This window comes from Odontomachus brunneus, unplaced genomic scaffold, assembly GCF_010583005.1.
Source record: "Odontomachus brunneus isolate Ranch 3 - 2012 unplaced genomic scaffold, Obru_v1 Obru_scaffold_009, whole genome shotgun sequence".
Taxonomy (NCBI): domain Eukaryota; kingdom Metazoa; phylum Arthropoda; class Insecta; order Hymenoptera; family Formicidae; genus Odontomachus; species Odontomachus brunneus.
Genome location: NW_022639459.1, coordinates 2,495,244 through 2,508,424, shown reverse-complemented (window position 1 = coordinate 2,508,424; position 13,181 = coordinate 2,495,244). Strand labels below are relative to the sequence as shown.

The 13,181-nt window shown below is 37.0% G+C and overlaps 2 protein-coding genes across 3 annotated transcripts in view; one reads left to right on the top strand and one right to left on the bottom strand.

The window, feature by feature from the left end:
- LOC116840319 overlaps positions 1-11,646 on the top strand; it is a 26,530-nt gene extending 14,884 nt beyond the window's left edge. The window contains exons 1-9 of one of the 2 annotated variants that reach the window (XM_032806889.1): positions 1,748-2,424; positions 3,663-4,035; positions 4,703-5,028; positions 6,212-6,795; positions 8,226-8,568; positions 8,665-9,030; positions 9,225-9,398; positions 9,483-9,690; positions 10,336-11,646. In XM_032806889.1, the coding sequence (XP_032662780.1) occupies positions 3,676-4,035; positions 4,703-5,028; positions 6,212-6,795; positions 8,226-8,568; positions 8,665-9,030; positions 9,225-9,398; positions 9,483-9,690; positions 10,336-10,731 (2,757 nt within the window). In that variant the 5' untranslated portion in view covers positions 1,748-2,424; positions 3,663-3,675 and the 3' untranslated portion in view covers positions 10,732-11,646. Of the gene's footprint in view, positions 1-1,747; positions 2,425-3,662; positions 4,036-4,702; positions 5,029-6,211; positions 6,796-8,225; positions 8,569-8,664; positions 9,031-9,224; positions 9,399-9,482; positions 9,691-10,335 lie in introns of those variants that run through there. The other variant, XM_032806888.1, reaches the window with a different exon arrangement.
- The window catches only part of LOC116840320, a 99,451-nt gene that overhangs the window by 76,490 nt on the left and 9,780 nt on the right, over positions 1-13,181 (bottom strand). The window lies entirely within an intron of this gene.

Here is a 13,181-nt window from a genome sequence, read left to right as displayed (position 1 = left end):
ATCTCATGTTGCTTACTTGATGATCATTCACCAATCTTCTTTAATTAATATCTCGACTATTATTGCGAATATCACAAAATGATATGGAACTTTTGTGTTCATCTGTGTCAATCTGCTCTACGTCTTCACGAGAGATTGTGAAAGTGATCTGGGACACCCTGTATAGCTCCTATATACCGCGATTGCTGCACCGATTGCAATTCTAATACGCTAGCGTGTTATCGAGAGCTGCTCAGAACTGGTCTGCGCCGTTTCCAACAGCAGCAAAATAGTTAGCCGATTTCAGCATTTGCATGTGTCGCGACGATCCTTGCTGCATACCAACGCGTTTCTTACGTAGGAGGTGAGCGCTAGTGATAACTATCCCTTGTCCTCTCGCGTTTGCTGGCCCGCGACAAGAAACTGTTTGCACGGAGGAACGCAAAAAGTACGCCGATTCTCGTGACAGCGACATAAATCTCGATCCGCACGAATAAACGCACGATCGACGATCCATACGTCTCCATCGGGTCGGATCAGTCGGGACAAAAGTGAAAATGCTATGTGGAGAACACGTTTGAATGTGTCAGACACATTTGATATGAGAACATAATTTTCAATTCCTTTGAATCAGTGTCAAATTATTTATAATCGCTTTGAGATGCAATATAAAATGATCTTAAATTTTGTTTAATTTCTTCATTTTTTAGATATATAGGCAATATATTTTTAAACCAGGGCGATGAGTCACAAAATCAATTCTTCTGTTGTGTAAAAGTAAAATTTGTTTGTAGTTGCATCAGCACGATTTACTACGACATCCTACGTATCTTTGATCATTGTCAGTGTTGATCTAAAATTTTGTATTTGCTAACAGAAATTCCTAAAGAAATTTCTAAGAAATATTCTATTGAACTTGTATAACTATGGAATTTTATTAGATAAATTTGTCAGTCAACTTAACAATAAGTCTATCTTCTGGACAAGCAACATCACGAATCACACAGATAAGAACATCCGATCAGACGAACAACGATCAGAGAAGCCGATCATTTTTGAGTACCTAAACGTGATAAGAAAAACGTGACTGATAAAAAACACAAGCGCCAAATTTCCTGACGATAAATAAATCATAAAAATAATTAAACTGGAATTTTCGTGTTATTTATGCGTTGAAAGTTGAGGTACACCTATCCAGAATATTCATTTAAAATTATCGTTAATCATACATTTGAAGAATTCAATGAACTAATCTTCGACTAATCTTTCGCCAGCGTTACAAAGTGACGACGTTTCACGGTAGCTGGTTGACTTCTGAAATAATAATCTCCCTTCACATCGCGTTGGGTAGTTGTTCTTCCCACGTTTACGACCAAATACGTTGGTAACCGGTGCAAAACAGATTTCCTCGTCGTGTATGCAGCAACCAAAAGTCGCCGCGCAGAGAAATAATATTACAATCAAGACTATGTTGTTGAATTACAGTAATAACTATCATTATAACTATTGCAATAATCAATTCTTCCGTTGTAGTGCAATTTGTCGCCTACTGCACTTGAATCTAGCACAGACGAAGGAATTTGACCTCATCGGTATACGAGAAAACAGATGATATCGCGTCGGATTAAAAGCGTGCGCGATAATAAGACGATAAGACTGATTGTGTACACGATATGGAGTCGCGATTGTCATATGAGTAATCTGACGTGTTGGTGTTCTGTGAACCTTCATAGTACTTCCTGCGTCTTCCTTGAATCTTGACGTATTGTGACAATATTTGCGCAATATGCGTATCGCAATAATCATCACCTGCTGATGTAATTGGCGCCGTACCGCCCATTTTTTCTATCTCCTTTTCGCGTCTGGCAATTCAGCAACGGGCATTGTCATCCCTGTCTGCCGAGGAAAATGCGTACGATCTATTCACGTACGTGCCAGAAATCGCGCCGGTCTCTGCAAATCGTCACTGTTATCTAACGTCAGCGGCCGTAGGTGGGGCGCGATAAAACAGTGCAGTGATGTGATCAACGTTGCACCGGTTGCGACGTCGTACGTTGAAGTCTCTGGTCCGTTGCGAACGGAGCAAAGTTTAAATCGCCACTTCGAGCTCGTCACGCCTTCCAAGCGGAGTTGGCGCGAAGATACACTCTTGAGAATGGTTACGTCAGCCCACCGAATTTCGCCGATTCATGCTTCACGCGTGCACGTGCTGACATCAATTAATAGGTGCTCGGGCGCAAGACTTCAACTCTAGGTCTCTTCGTGTTACCTGCACTTTCCGTACTTTTCGCGCTGAGAATAAGACAGACACATGTTCGGACGCTGAAAAAAGCAAGAGGAGATCGATTGCGAAAATTGCGAGCACCACGAACAAACCAATCTGCCTGTGAGCACGGTGCATTCCTGGGGGATCTCGCGGGAATTTTCAACGATCAGCATTTCGAAGTAAAGTAACTAACTAAAGTGCTAACTTTTATACGGCGAATTCCTATCCGTCGGCGGTGAGAGAAGCTTGGTTTTTTCACGGAACTGCCGACATGCATTTCAACGACAGTCTCAACACATCGATTAGTTTACTCGAAAATCTGTCGAGAAGTGATCGTTTCTTGATTGTGATTTCTTGTTCTTCTTTAATTTCCGACGTTGATTAACTTGATCATTGAGATTCAAATTGGAATCTTGTTAGGATAAAGTGCAGTGAGAAAATGACGTAAATAACAAGTACGAACAATTAACACTGATAATATCCGCGAAGGCGCTAACAGAAATGAGAACGCGGCCAGGAAGTTTGATAGAAGAAACCTTGGCGGCGAACAAAACGATTCCGGAAGTAATATCTCTCTTTGCAAACCATCGCGCTTCCGTTCGTAGACTTGATTGCGCCAGCACGAACGTGACACCCCGACATAACATTCGATCTCTTGGAACTTTGATATAGATCCTTGATATTATGCTACATTCGGAGTAAAAAAACATATCCATGACGCTACGTAAATCGATGCATAAGCAGATATATTAAACAACACAACATTCACTAATATTCTGTCAACTTCTCGCAAGTTAATCAGTGCCCAAAATAATCCCGAAGAATCTAATAGAGCAACGTTCACCGTGAACAACAGATGGAACGCCAGATGTTGCACAAGAGAGGTCAAGAAAAATCTCGAGTTACAATATTCCAGAAATGATGCATTTCTTACGAATTATAGTTTCAGTTCTGGAGACAAAGTTAAAAAAATGACGCTTTAACACCAAGATTAAGAATTGCTCTGCAATAGAAAACAAAGAATAAATAATTTTTGTGAAATAAAATTGAAGAATATTCGGATATAACTCAACGAAAGATAAAAATGTCGCGTTATATTATAATTATTCATACTAAATAACAATCCTCCCATCCTAATATAATTCTCCTTTACCCTAATATAATCTTTAGTTTCTCCGTTTTGATCATAATGTAGTATGTTGCATTGCTATAAAGAAAATTCAATGAAAATAACAAGAAGTAAATTGCGACAAGTAAATTCTGCTGTAAATTCAAAGTACATTACAAATAACGATATGCCTTCAATCACGCGTCAGGAAATCACTGACAAGCATTATCGCAGACACGTAATTCGCCGCGTAGATGGAGTCCCCCGAGATGTCCTTGTCATTCAATAACAAAGTCTGATTATTTTCAGGATAAGCCACAACATGAAGTTCCTGGCAGCCTGGCTGCTGACCATCTTACTGGTGGTTCTTGCCACCAGGACTGATGGCACGACTGCTACTACCTCGGAAGCAACCGGAACGCCTTCTTCATACAATGGAACAACCACAGCAAACGTTCGTAACACTGCTCGCCAGGGACTAAATACAACGATAGCCAGCGGACACACTCAGGCAACAACGGAGAACAAATTCATGGATTATCCTAGACCCTTCACCAACGTTAAGGACATACTGATGCAGGAGATCCGCGTCTTGGACAAAGATACTTCAGTCGAATCAGATTCTTCAGATTCTTCCGATTCTTCAGATGCTTCAGATGCTTTAGATGCTTCAGATGACAAGGTACGTGTATCCTTGTGGTAAAGCAATAACAGCTCTCTATGATTTTTCTAAATTTCTGCACACAGAAAAATGCATAGTGCACCGAAGTAAGCGTTACTCGTTTCAAGTATTTCACAAGCTTACATATCCGCAAATCTATCATAAGTTCATCATAGTTCATAGACATTAAATTTATTCAAAATGCAATTCCAGTAAGTTTAGTTTGTTCTTTTGAACAAATGATAATTCTCTAAAATTTATTATAAATATATTTTAAGACTATTTTAAGACTATCAAAAAAATATTCTTTGTTGAAGAGAACTATTGCTTAAAAGAAGGAAAATAAACTGAGTAATCGCTTTTCTTAGAAGTAAAATGATATTTTTCTCTATGCAACGAGATTAAATTTATTTTTGTTCTTTTTTGCAACAACGAAACAGTTTCCTTTGCAAATTTGCGATATTGTATACAACAATGTCGATTGAGTCGATGAATAATAATTTGTTACTTGCATCGCATTAAAATCGTCTACGTTACAAATTATAAATCACGCTTATAAATCCGTGTTAAATCAAATGCAATTAGAAAAAAAAGTCGGACATGACCGCGAGACGCGGCCAGTGGAATCGATTTTCAACGTGCCACTTAAGAGCCACGCTTAATTGTGACCAAAACCGCTTGTGTACAGATCCAGGAAGAGGTAGCGGAGACATTCAAGGCTGAGGCGCAAAGAGACCGTGCGGACTTAAATGTAAAAACGACCGTGAAGTCAAGCCAGCCGACGACGGATAAGCCGAACGTTGTAATAGAAACTGAGAAGCTAATAGAAACTGTGAAATTAAAGAAATTCGACGACATGCCCTACGAGGATGACCTCGACGAGTATGCCGACATAGACGGTGATGTGGACGACGAGGGTGAAGGGGACGCGATAGATGACGAAGAGGAGGTCATGATGGAGTGTCCCGATCATTGCAAATGCGCCGGTCAATATGCCGCTGCAATGACCGCAACGTATGTTTCAGCTTCTAATCAGATCATTATATAACTGAATAATGTCCCTTGATGCACAATATATGACACAAACGAAGAATTGATAGACCGTTTCCGGCTGTGAGAAAGCGCAGAATAATATGACATATTTTTTCTGCATTTACATAAAAGAGTTTTCTTTGCGTAATACGTGCTATTTTTGTCTTATCCGCCGCGAATATTTTTGATCTCTCCCACGTTATTACATAATATAAAGACATACTCGATAAAGTGGGATAATTAAAAAATTATAACCATCTGAGTGTAATTAGGGTGATTACTTTATCACATTACGGCGATTTTCTTGGTAGGCTATTCCAAGGTTATAGTAAGTTAATCTTGCCTGTAAGTAACGATCACATAATTATCAACTGTCGTATTTTCGCTATAAAATGACCAAATCTATAAATCTCAGAATAAACGTCATGACTCTAGAATTATTCTTATTCACACAAACATAAATATGTCATAAACAATTATAAATACATCAAGAAGACATCCGCGTGATATTAGCATAACTATCCAAATGAAGAAGCAAACTAATAAACTTGGTTATGAATTATGGTTCCTATAGAAATTAACAGGTTTGCTATCCTCCTCACAAGTGTGACGCAATAATCTCCCACATGAGACCAAAGTCACACATGCGTGACTCAATGATTTCCCATGTGAAACCAGCGTCACATATGTGTGACGGCAAACATTTTTTTCTATGTCCACATATCGTCAAACCAAATCTGTCTTGCACAATTACGTAAAAAAAGAAGAATACAAAGTGAGGAAAATTCTCTAAATAAACTACAGTAGCAAACATGTTCATTAATAATCTTACCTAATCTTAAAATACTAAATATTAAAAAGTTACGTGAACCTTGCACATCTTCTTTTGCTCATAACTTCTGGAAAAATTATCGAAATTAATATTTTCTTTCTTGTGCCAGGAAATCATTAAAGAATATACGATTCTATTATTATTTTTGTGATTCAACAAGATTAAAAAAAATTATAATAAAAAAACAAAATACGTTTTTAAGAACGTTTGAAAAGTTGGTTAAATTTTACTCAAGTTTAAAGTTCTAGAGAGTTAATTCTTATGACTGTCGTGGATATCAAAATAACACATTCTTTCCGTTGCAGATTTTTATTTTATCCTTCTCATCCGTAGATGCACCAAGCTGGTGGAAGATCAAACCTTCATGCCAGGTATCGCTCATTTGCGAATCGAGAATGCCGGAGAGATCCGGCTTGGGCCGAACGCGCTACGGGCACGCGGTCTTCAGCAATTGGAATCTATCACCATCGTCGACACACGCATAGTCGACTTGGATCGCACGGCCTTCAGCGGCATCACGTACTTGTTCGCCGTGAACCTGACGCGCAATGGTCTTCACGACATCCATCCGAACACTTTCCAGAACAACACGCAACTCAGCCTGCTCACGATCGCCGATAACCCGCTCAAGCACACACAAGACACGAAAGGAATGAAGCATTATTTGCTGAACGCGCCCTCCGTCACCGATTTCGACTTCTCGGACAACAGCCTGCTGCGGCTGAAACGCACTGCGTTCTCGAAAATGCAAAGCATCAATTACATCAGTCTCCGTGGCAACTGGCTGAGGGAGATCGAGCCCGCGACCTTCGACCTGTTGAAGTCACTCGTAGAAGTCGACCTCTCGGATAATTTACTAGACGACCTCCCGTCCAATCTCTTCGATGGCACAATGGTGGAGACTCTTCGTATCTCCGGTAAGAACGACGGTTGCATATCGAGGCCGGATTTAAATTAATGGGAGATTTACGCGAAAAAACATTTTCAATTCGTGTGACTGAATAAGCACCAGATGAAAAACACGCTGACGACAAATGATATTTCTGTTACTCTGACTGAAAACATTTGTTTGAATGCTCAGCTGTATTAAAACTCAGTTGAAATTTGAGGACGATTGATTGACAAGTAAACCTACCTAAAAATTATACTCCGATTTCTTTCTAATTTAGTACAAATATAGAAGTACAAAAAATATTTAGGTCATATTTTTTATTTTGGCCTATTTTGAGTTTCACGGGCAGCTTATAGCTTATAGCTTGTTCTCACTTCTATTACCAACAAGTGCAAAAAAATGCATAAGAAATAAAATTTAATACAAAATATAAGCGTTTTTGGTCCACTGATCACGAATATAAAGTCAAATGTGTAAAATTATTTATATAAATAAAAGTAAATATAAAATGTTTATACAAAACATGTAAAAAGTTGAAAAAATTATTTATATAAATAATTTCTCGGTTTAGCCGAGATTTGAACCATTTTTTACAAATTTAGCACAGATTTGAAATATTTCGATTGAAATCTAGACTAAAGAAATTTAGAATGGTTTATGTCTCAGCTATGCCGATTTTGTTGAAATTACTTGTATAAATAATAAAATGTTTAAACAAAACATATAAAAATTAAAAAAATTATTTATACAAATAATTTCTCGGTTTGACCAAGATTCGAACCATTTTTTATTAATTTAGCACAGATTTGAAATATTTCGGTTGGAATCTCGGCTAAAAAAATTTAGAATGGTTCGTGTTTCAACTATGTCGATTTTGTTAAAATTATTTAACTATATCTTGTATTCAATTTTATTTCTTATTCATTTTTGTTGTACTTGTTGATGATAAGAGTGAGAAGATTAAAAAGCTATAAACTACCCGTGAAACTCAAAGTAAGTCAAAATGAAAAAATATAACCTAAATATTTTTTGTACTTCGATATTTGTACCAAATTAAAAAGATATCGGAGTGTATCTTTTGGGTAGGTTTACTTGTGAGTAGAAACTATTCCTGTATTACAGAAAACTTTGTTGTTACAACCGAGTTTTTGTCCAGTAACTAACAAAAAACTCAGTTGTAATAACGAAATTATTCTTTTCTTGTAAATAGCCAAAGGAGGTTTTTACGATTAAAAAAAGATAGATTTTTATGCATAAAACAATGATAAATAATGTAAGGAAAACCTTATATTGATATTTCTATTAATTTTTCTGAAAAAAAAATCATAAAAATCTCCTATCTTTCTGTCTATCTAAACCAGAATCTCCTTTTAAATCTCCTTTTAAAAAGAAGTTACGTGAAACGCGTCATCAGCTAGGTGTAGAACTAATTAATACAGAAAATAATTTATTTAGGAAACAATCTGTCGACGTTAGCCATGATAAGTGCCTCGAAATTGACGTCGCTCGATGCCTCGAAAAATAGAATCAGGACGATCGCTAAGGAGGATTTGGACGGCGTACCGGAGTTGGATCAATTGTTCATCATGTCGAACAATTTAAAGAGGATCCACCCGCATGCTTTCAGCCACCTCGATCAATTATCGCACGTCGATATCAGCGATAATAATATCTCCTCGCTGACAGAGCATCATTTCAGAACTAATCAAAGACTGCAAGTCCTGCTGATGAACGACAATCCCGTTTTACAAGTTTTGCCAGTTTTCAGAACCTCCGGCTTGATATACAATACGTTCAGGTAATGTCTCAACTTAACGTTGCATTAAGAAGATAGGCGTAAAAGATATTTTTCAAGTAACAATTTTTTCATGTAACAATTATCGTTTCCCAAAAGCATTTTCCGCTTCGAGTGCGCGAATTGCGGTCTGAAGAACATTCAACCAGGAACATTCGACGAAATGCCAGCACTGAATCGGCTGAATTTGGCGCGGAATCAACTGACAGGTTTGCCCAGCGGACTCCTGAAGGAACTTTCGTCTCTTCGAGAGCTGGACCTTTCCGACAATATGATCTCGATTATCCAACCCGACATGTTCAAAGGTGCTACAAGCCTGAGCAAGCTCAATCTCGCTGGCAATCCGTTGAGAACATTACAAGTAACGCCTTTCCTGAAGACCCCGATGCTCTTTAAGCTGGATGTGAGTCGATGCAGTCTCGAACGAGTGTGGAGCGAAGCCAGGGTGCCATTGAGGACTCTTCGGTAAGAATCGTGTTGTCAATTTAAAGAAGATTCGCTAGATATCGAATACTTAAGGAAACATTGAGATCTTTGACCGACAAGAATTAGTATCCTAGTCTTAATCTTTTGTTGACTAACAAAAGAATCTTTCTAAAGAAGAAAATTGTTGAAGAGACATTTTTCATGAAGTGTTTCATACTTGCTCCTCTTTTCAGATTCCTGTCGGTTCGCGACAACCTTCTACGACGATTTACCGTGGAGGAGCTCAAAGCTACGCCGAAACTCACTGGTCTCGATTTGTCGCACAATCCTATGGATTGTGACGATGAATTCAACGAAGCTATTCAATGGCTCACCGATCGCGGTATCAGTCCGACGGAATTAACCAGGTAGATTATTTCTCGTTTTTTTCCAAGTTGCATGCGTATCATGTAAAACAGAGATTTCTTTTAACGTTTTACGATTACTTATAGGTACTACAATGACTTCGCCACTAAAAAAGACGATTCATCGGGCATCAGTGAGTGGACAGATCTGGCGAAGACAGTTTGCGATGGAATAGAGGACGGCCCACCTCCCAGACAGTTCCCTGGCAAGAGCGAGCAGTTTGATGTTCTGCTGAATATTGATCATGAAGACACCGAGACATCTCTATTGAGACATGAGCTCGACCAAGCTGAGGTAAGATCACAACACGCACAGGAAAGCGAGATTTTCTCCTTCGCAATTTGAGACGCGCGTCTATAAGCCAAAAAAACATTTGGCCAATGCAATAGAAACAAAAAAATATTAACATATTGACTGCCATGGTGATCACTAGTGGCTGTCAAATAAACATCAACTAACATCAAGTAACATTATATCAATGTCATAATTTCCTATTCAATATAACTGTTATATAACACACGCGCTATATTGCATTTACATTGTTGAATGAGAAATTATAACACTGATGAATGAGAGATTAAAATTTCCGGAAATAAAACGATAAATTCAGATAAAATCACGTAGAGTGTTACAATGAAATTGTATATATTTCTTTCAATCGGATTTAAGCAGAGAACGAATATATGCATTCTGAATTGTATTTATTTTTTTACATCTGTGGGAATTCAAACTTGAACTGAACATTGAAATAATCAATTGATATTAGCGCGGCAATTAACGTGTTAGAGATATTTTGTCTCACTCTTCTATAACACGAATTTTAAATATGATGATACCTCTACGTCTTAATGACGTCGTCGTGTTCTTGCCAGTCTTGAAAATTAAAGCATAATTGAAACAACGACGTAATAACACACCGATCGCGTTTGTTACACACAGAAGCTCTTGAAGCTGGACATGGAACATGGCATGCGACAGGCCGAGGATCCTCGACTGCTGGAAGATCAGACGTACGATGAAGAGTTCATTCCTACAGAATATCACACCAAGCGCAGCAACGGTGGTTTATGGATGGCCCTCACGATCATTCTCCTCACTTTGGCCGTCCTGATGTTGGCAGCGCACGTCGCTTTTTGCTTGGCGAAGAGGCGAGGACGATCTCCTGTCCTGAGGCCGCCTATGATCCTTCGCCAGGGTCTGGTCGACAACAAGAATTGCGGTTTGGTATACAAACCTCTGCAGGAAGAAATAGCGACGCCGCACATGCCGAAACGCGGCAGCTTCTATTCGAGCAGCACTTTCCATTACGACAAAATCGTGCCAGAGAGTGTATAGAACCTCGATTAATTAATTAATTGTAGCAGGTGACCGATGATTGGTCGTGACACGAGTCACTGGAGACTTCTCGTGACTTTTGCAAATTGAGAGAAATTCGTTAGACTGCTAGTGAATGAATTACAAGGCCAATTGGTCATTTTGAGAAGATGTGTATTACTGTTTTCAATTAAAACGATTAAGCAGCCTCTTTTTTATTAGATCACGATATACTGATCTTATCAACAAATATTTTTTCATTCTTTATATAGAAAAGATATCAAAGATATCAAAAGAGAAATGAATAAGAACATTAAAATAATTATAAGCATTTAATTCGAGCTCGTAGAAACGCATGTAAATCGTCAGAGAGAATGTGCGTGTCTCTTGATTTTTAAGACTTTCGTTTTCGAAAGATCTACACAAGCAATGCGATTAATATATGTTTATTTTTATTATTAACATAAATTTTCATAATATAACAATAAAATACTAGCATGTGTTATAAAAATAGATTTCCGATAAATTTGAACCAAGTACTTATTGTTAATCAACTTGAAGCTTATCGCTACGAATAAGCAGCAGGTGATAAATTTCGAGGCGTAAAGTAAGGAAAAGCAGTACTGTGTCCGGAGTTAAATTTAATCGAATAAAGAGATCAATTTAAGCAAACTTACGATAATATTAATATCGTGGAAATTGGGCAAAACCATGTTAGTAGATAACCGGTGATGGAGAAATGAGAGAATCACGTATGATAGATGTGAAATTTCCAACGGAGACTGGTTTGTTAGTACGCTATCTCTGATATAGTAATATATGTAAACAGTACAAGTAAGTCAATAGTTTTTAATTACGGTGACAACCTCACTCGACGAAAATACGAAAAACTTATGTTAGAAACTAACATATTCTAAAATAAAAATGTTGCGTTTCTCCGCACGATTTATTATATGCATATATCATATATTGTGTAAATACGATAAATATGTTTTAATAAAATTTTAATTAAAACAAAGTAGAGTTTGATTTCTGCTGTAATTAAATCTTCTGTGTATTTGCTGTAGAAATCTTGATTGACAACATTAGAGGCAACGAAATGCATGCCTAAAATTGCAAAATACGATGTAATAAAAATATATATCCAAAGAATAACACTTGCAATCGATTAACCATGTATAAAATGCTCCAAACATTTTGCTTTTGCTCTAATAATCGATAAACAACCGTAAAATTAACGCGATAACTTTCTTTTTTAATATCTCTTTTCTCGTAACTACGTGATATTAATTTTATCTACTTATTGATATCTATTTATTGATTGTTAAAGCAAAAGGGGAATGTTCAGAATGTTTTAAAAATTTGCTTAATCGATTAAGTGCAATTCTTTGGATATATCCTTTTATCTCAACGTACTTTGCTGAAACTATGGGCATATATTTCCTCATTTCGATGTCATCAATCAAGATGGCCGCAATGATAAGCCAAGGACCTTGAGAAAAATTTTCTCAAGCATGTATTATCAGAAAATTTTATCAAGAATTTTCTCAAGCATGTATTACCAGAAAATTTTATCAAAAATTTTCTCAAGCATGTATTATCAGAAAATTTTCTCAAGCATGTATTATCAGAACTTTGAATTTCGAAAAAATGTAATAAAATCAGTTTATCCAGAAAACACAATTATATTACATTTCGAATAATTCATCAATTCAATCCGAATTTCAAAGTGAGAACGAATAATATACACTTGGTTTTAAAACGTTTCGAACAATTTCATCGTGATGCAATTTAGGACGCAGCTGATGATAATTTCCCAGACACTATGAGCTAAAACGATGCATAAGATGACTTTAAGATGCCTTTTAGTCATCTTTATGATGCATCTCTTAAAGGTATCATAAACATAACTAAAAGACATCTCAAAGTTATTTTATGCGCGACATTTTTAGAGCTCGTGCTGTCTGGGTTGTTTTTAATTAATTCCTAAAGGTTAAGTTCTCTCATTGGTTGCGTTACAAACTGTATCGAGAAGAAAGTATTCAAACCGTATTGAGGCGCAGTGTACATTAGTATATCTATAGAGATGGATGACGTAGAACCCAATTAAATAACTTCTATCATAACAAGTATCAATGTGATAATCTTATGCAAAATAAGAACGGTCGATAAAAATAGGACAGAATAGCTCTTCTACATTATAGCCTTCTACGTTATAGCCTTCTACGTTATAGCATAAACAAGATCTATAAGCCACTTGTTATTGAATAATTCCATAGGTAAATAGAACGAAAATATTGTTGCAGAGTTCGTACACATTTAGTGAACATCACTCTTCAAGTGAATAATATTTCGCTTGTTATTACGTGCAAAACACCTACATGATCATTTAAAAAAAGCTTAGCTATCTCCAAATTCAATTTAAAAATGTTAATTTCAAAGTTGTGCGGGACGTTTAAAAAGCACTGCAT